The sequence below is a fragment of the Rhopalosiphum maidis genome, chromosome 3 (genome assembly GCF_003676215.2).
Source record: "Rhopalosiphum maidis isolate BTI-1 chromosome 3, ASM367621v3, whole genome shotgun sequence".
Classification (NCBI taxonomy): Eukaryota; Metazoa; Arthropoda; class Insecta; order Hemiptera; family Aphididae; genus Rhopalosiphum; species Rhopalosiphum maidis.
The window spans coordinates 1,344,577-1,350,372 of record NC_040879.1 but is presented as its reverse complement, the minus strand read 5'-3'; the positions used below and the strand labels follow the sequence as shown (position 1 = coordinate 1,350,372).

At 28.1% G+C, this 5,796-nt stretch overlaps 2 protein-coding genes across 2 annotated transcripts; both read right to left on the bottom strand.

The window, feature by feature from the left end:
- Window positions 1–341: 341 nt before the first annotated feature.
- Window positions 342–2,316, bottom strand: LOC114253664 (zinc finger MYM-type protein 1-like). Its single transcript, XM_028188630.1, has one exon. It carries the CDS (start codon window positions 1,777–1,779, stop codon window positions 451–453), a length of 1,329 nt encoding a protein of 442 aa, XP_028044431.1. The 5' UTR covers window positions 1,780–2,316; the 3' UTR covers window positions 342–450.
- On the bottom strand, window positions 2,314–4,049 carry LOC113559807. The gene is made up of 4 exons (XM_026965567.1): window positions 3,595–4,049; window positions 3,244–3,318; window positions 2,872–2,970; window positions 2,314–2,619 (listed from the first exon to the last, which is right to left on the bottom strand). Exons 1-4 carry the CDS (start codon window positions 3,628–3,630, stop codon window positions 2,329–2,331), a joined length of 501 nt encoding a protein of 166 aa, XP_026821368.1. The 5' UTR covers window positions 3,631–4,049; the 3' UTR covers window positions 2,314–2,328.
- Window positions 4,050–5,796: the final 1,747 nt, after the last annotated feature.

Below are 5,796 nucleotides of genomic sequence, written 5' to 3'. Positions count from 1 at the left end.
TAATATTTTAAGCCAGTGGCGTAAATTGGGCTAAATTGTTAGGGTTGCAATCAGTTTCTAGGTTAGACAGACTTGTGGGGGGCTTTGCCCCCCACACCCCCCTAAAATATTTTATTTTATTCTAGATTTAACATTACAAGTACATAAATTCAACAAAACTATTTTAACCTTAAACACATATTGTATCTATTGGCAATTAGTATTATGAATATACGCTATAAATAGGGTATATAATTACTTACTGTCAATAAAATATTTATAATTTTCTTAAACAATATATGAGTACATTAAAAAAAAACAATTTTTTTATTTTATAAAATTTATATTTTAATAACAGCTGCCATTTATATTTTTTGTGTAATATAATACCTAATACAATATAATATATATATATACATTATAGGTAGATTTAAAATATTAGTTGGTTTTTTACTGAGGGAATAATATCATTTACTGCAGTAGTAATCGGCGGCCTCTACATTCTGCGGCAGCACTGAATTTTTCTATTACTAAATCTTTATCTATAAGAGATGATCTTTCACGTTCAATTTGCAAGATTCCAAGACTGTTTAATCTTGATTGTCCCATTGTGGTTCTTAAATATGTTTTTAACCTACGTAAACAAGAAAAACTTCTTTCGCATGATGCGGAGTTAGTTGGTATAGTAATAAATAATTGTATCAAACTTGTTAATGTTGGAAATCCAGCTTTATAATTTTCTGATGCAATGAAATTGATTTTTGATTGCACATTACTTTGATTATGTACAGCTTTATACATCCTATTTAAAATTTTTGTTTCTGCTTTAAGATTATCCTCATCAAAACCATACATTTTATTTATTTCTTTAAAAGAATTATTATTTGGAGTATCATTTAAGAGTATGTCTTGCATACAGTTTAAAATATATAAATTATTTTCTTCAAACCTTTCACTCATGTCATTTATAATATTATCCAGAACAGCAAAATATATATTTATTTTATAATGTTTATTTATGGTAGTATTTTCAACCTCCTTCAATCCACCGCCAAGTTTAGCTGGTATTTTTTGCTTTCTGGGAAGTATAGGAGAAGAAACATTATATTGTTTTCTTAAAATGTCTACTTCATTCCAAGTGTTATTAAAACTTTCTTCACACCGCATATTGCATAATTCTTGTATTGTTTCTTTTGCCATTGACTGTACATTACTATAAATTATTGAACTTGATTGTAAATACTTTGATAAAATATTAGTTAACAACAGTATCTTTTTAAGAAAGTATATACAAAATAAAAATTCAAAAGTATTTATTGACTTTAGTAATGCATTAGCATCAGATCCATAAACAGCATCATTTTCCGAAATATCTTCTAAAGTACTAACCACAGTTTGAAAATTGAATAAAACCGCCTTGAGGGCATCTAGTCGGCAACTCCACCTAGTATCACTGAGACTTTTTAAAGTTTTAGGTCCTTCACATGTACTTATATTTAAAACTGAATACATTTTTTCAAAAATCGCATGCCTCTTGGATGATGCACCAATAAAATTATGTAATGTATTTAATGTTCCAAATACATTTCTTACATAAGATACTTGTTTAGCCAAATCTATAAGGCATAAATTTAAAATATGTGCATTACAGTGAATGTACATTGCTAAATGATTTTCTTCTTTAATTCTTGCTTGTACCCCTTTATACGACCCTCTCATTGACGCTGCACCGTCGTAACACTGCCCTCTCAAGTTTTCTATTTTTAAACCATGAGATACAAGAGTTGATTTTATTAACATTGAAAGTGTTTCTCCATCTGTATTTTCTGTTTTATAAAAACCAAGAAAAACTTCTGCTGGAGATAAATCTTTTGTTGCGTATCTTATAATAATTGCGACTTGTTCATGTCGAGACAAATCTTGAGTTTCGTCAACTATTATACTGAAAATACCCGCAGCTATTACATTATCAATTATATTTTCAATAACAATATTAGCTAAATACTCAAGAAATGTATTTGTGTAATCACCACTGACATAACGAAATGTCTTTTCTTTTTCAATAAAATATCGTTGAATAATATCATTATCTTTAGCACGAAGTGTTAATAGTTCTAGAAAGTTTCCTTTGTTTGAAGAGTCTTCGTCTACTCTATGACCTCTGATAGCTATTCCTTGACGAGCACAAAAAAGTAAACTGTCTAAAATACATTTTAAATAGGCTCGATTATCAGCTACTATCTGCTGATGGTGTGTATTAACTTTGCTAATTATACTCCCAGATTTCTTAGAATTTTTATAACCAGCTAATTTGGCACTAGCTTCTTTGTGTCCAAATGATTTTTCATGCTAAGGAAAAGACTTGAAACTAGCTTTTGACCATTGCTTGAATCCAACACTAACAAAAGTTGGATCTGATGTTTTAGATGGAAAAACACGACAGTAAAAACAATATGCAGAGTTACTGCTAGGACTATATTCTATCCAAGGAAAAGAAGTATACCACTCTGTTCGAAATTTTCTTCCTAAATGCTGTGGAAATATAATGTTATTTGGTTGATACGGTCCAAACCCACTTGAAAATAAAATTAAAGCATTTGTATTCTTATGACCAGGATCTCGATTAAGATTGTCACTTATCTAGATAAATATATATACTTGAAATTAAAATAAATTTTAACAAATACCATATACAATTATTCAATTTATTAAAGAGTATAAAAATGAGTGAATATTGACTATTTTGTACAACATTTAAAATTCTACAAATTGAAATTATAATTATTTCAATACTTGTTTTATGTTTTGTGATTGCATGTACATACTATTTAAAATTCAAAACTTTTATCATTGGTTTAAAGATTAAAATTGAATGCAATATTTTATATTTACCAATAGTGTATTTGTAGTTTGATCTGACTTTGATGTACCTACATGGCTAGATATAGCATTCTGAATTTGATTTATGTCCTTGGTATTTGGTAGAATATCCTAAAATGATCAATGAAATTAATACAAACATGATTTATATACATATTTATCACTTTTATACTACACAAAATAACCAATACATTTACTATTATTTATTTAACGTAGGTAACTAGTTACAGAATTTTCACTTTAAATTTATTAAGGTAAAGTGTTTACTGTTAACCAAAATATCCTTAAATATTAAATGATATTAAATTAATATAAATTTAATTTCAATAAATTGTAAATTAATACTAAAGATATGATATGAAATTAAGTATTAACTGTATTTACCATTTTTGATCTTTTTTCTGGGGAAAGGTGGTTTTCTTCAGGTAAGTTAACATTTTTCTCAGCATTAGTATTTTTCTAATAAGCAGGTACAACAATTTATTAGAATCAAAATAATAAAAAAATATATAGCAAAATAAATTTAATTTTCCCAATAATATAATATTACCTTAATAATTAATATAAAATTAAATTACAGATCAAAAATAAACTGTTTTATTCATCAAAATTGTAGTTTTAATATAATATAAATCAGTAATATATTTTAATGGCTACTCTTAACTTAATGTATACTAAATATGTGTACTAAAGACTAAACAATTATATGAATTTAAAGTAAAAATAGACACTTACTTTTGACTTCGATACTTTTATAAGAAATTTGTCCATTGTAGTAAGTACTTAATTTTAAGTCGATCACGAATAAGAAATAACAAGTGTAAAAATTAAATTCATGAATAAAACAAACAAATAGTAATTTTAAACTATGAAACACGTTTTCATTATCAGCTACCATTGAGACTCGAGTCGGCCGATCACAATAAATATACATATTGGTATAATAATAGAAAATTATTAATAACAAAACTATAAATAAATGTGGAAAGGATATAGTATAATAATAATTCCAGTGCTTCAAGACAACGTTAAACATTGGTTCTCAAAATATAAATTAGTTAGTTTATTATTATATTGATATTTCAATTTTTTGATAATTGAAATCGTAATTTTTTGGAGTCGCAAAAAGATACTCTTGCGACCCTATGATATTTTCAGGGGTTGCAAGTGCGACCCCGTGCGACCCCCAGTTTACGCCACTGTTTTAAGCCTTAAATTGTTAAATAGGTTGTAACGGACTAAATTCAATTTTTTATATTAACATATTATTATATGATGCGATAGCGCTCTCCGTCCCGCGGACCCCTCTGCCAAAGCCCGAAGACGACACCGATCTACTTAAAGAAGTTCACACACACAATCACCATTGCCCAGTACCCATGGTTCGGAGTGACTGGCCGTCAATATATTAATTACTAATTAGACATCAATTAAAATATTCAATATAGAATATACCGGCCATGTAATATCATATAACCATTATGTAATGTCGTCGACGTACTTTGTTCGGTGCATGATACGGTAAACGAAATACTGGTACGGTCTAAAATAGTCAGTTTCCCAAACTTTTATCAAAAAAAAAAAAAAATAATAAAATATCAACAATTATTTTTAATTAAATTTAATTTTAGCGACGATCGATGGGAAACCACGACTCACGAGTGACTGCGAGTGAAAATAATACGATAACGATAAGATACGATAAATATATATTAATCGATCATTGTCACCAATTATAATATACAGCAAGTTCTCACCAGTACATCATTCGCAATAGTGGATTAAGTGTGTTATATTTTTGACTTAAACAAAAGTTATACCTAATACGTATCATATAATGGACAATTTTGAAAGAGGCAGGTGAGTTAATAGTACATCAGAAATATTTTTATGTGGTTTTGAGGAAGAATAATAATTCTATAAGGTGGAAATGCACACAAAACACAAATTTTTAAATGCCCGGAAAAAGTAACAACTAATTTGATCAAATCGGTAAACTATAATATTTCGGTTTCCAAATCTCGCCAATGGGTTGGCGACATTACCATTTTTTTCAATGTACGCTCCACACACCGAACCTGGGGATTACATTGTGCGAGACGTTACAAGGTCTAAACCAATAAATTATTGAGTTGAGTTATAACTGAGAAATGTAATATTCACGTAATAAAGTATACTGTGTACTGAGTATATATATATATTATTAAAGCGGCAACGAAATTATGACGTCATGTGTATTTGTCATTAACTATACCTATGGCTTGCTAAATAATTGTTGTGAATATTTTTTAATGGTATTTCTGTATTCATCTCATTTAATTAAACACTAATGCTTTATTTTATATTTTTCTTAAAAAGTGCTATAGCACCGGCGGCTCAGATTACTTAGCAGGACCAATACAGGTGAAGTGCGAAATCAGAGATGCGTAATGTACGAACTTTTGTCAACCAGCAAATGCCTCACACCTGAAGAATTGCTGATTGCAGTCATTAATTGGATCTCGCTAACTGACTGCAATTCATATATAGAGGTAAATAAATAATTTTTATATATTTTTATAATATCTCTGGTACAAATTTAGCATTTTATAATTCTATTAAAATACGAATTTAATATAAATAAATAGGTACTTAAGACATGAATATAGACGTATGTTCTGCGAGAACTTCTAAGTATAAATTTATAAATAAAGCACATAATAATGTACTCACTTAATAGTTAATATAATATAAAAATTATAAATATAGAACATAATAAACGTCGTACCATTATGACAACATCAGACGCCAGTTAAAAAAAGCGCTAGAGTTCTATCATATTATTATCGTATATTCAATGGATCCATTATAATTCCACTGTTGTTACAATATGGATAGGTATAGTAGTACTCATCAAACCATACTTAATGTATAATACCCGCTTACTTATTATATTAT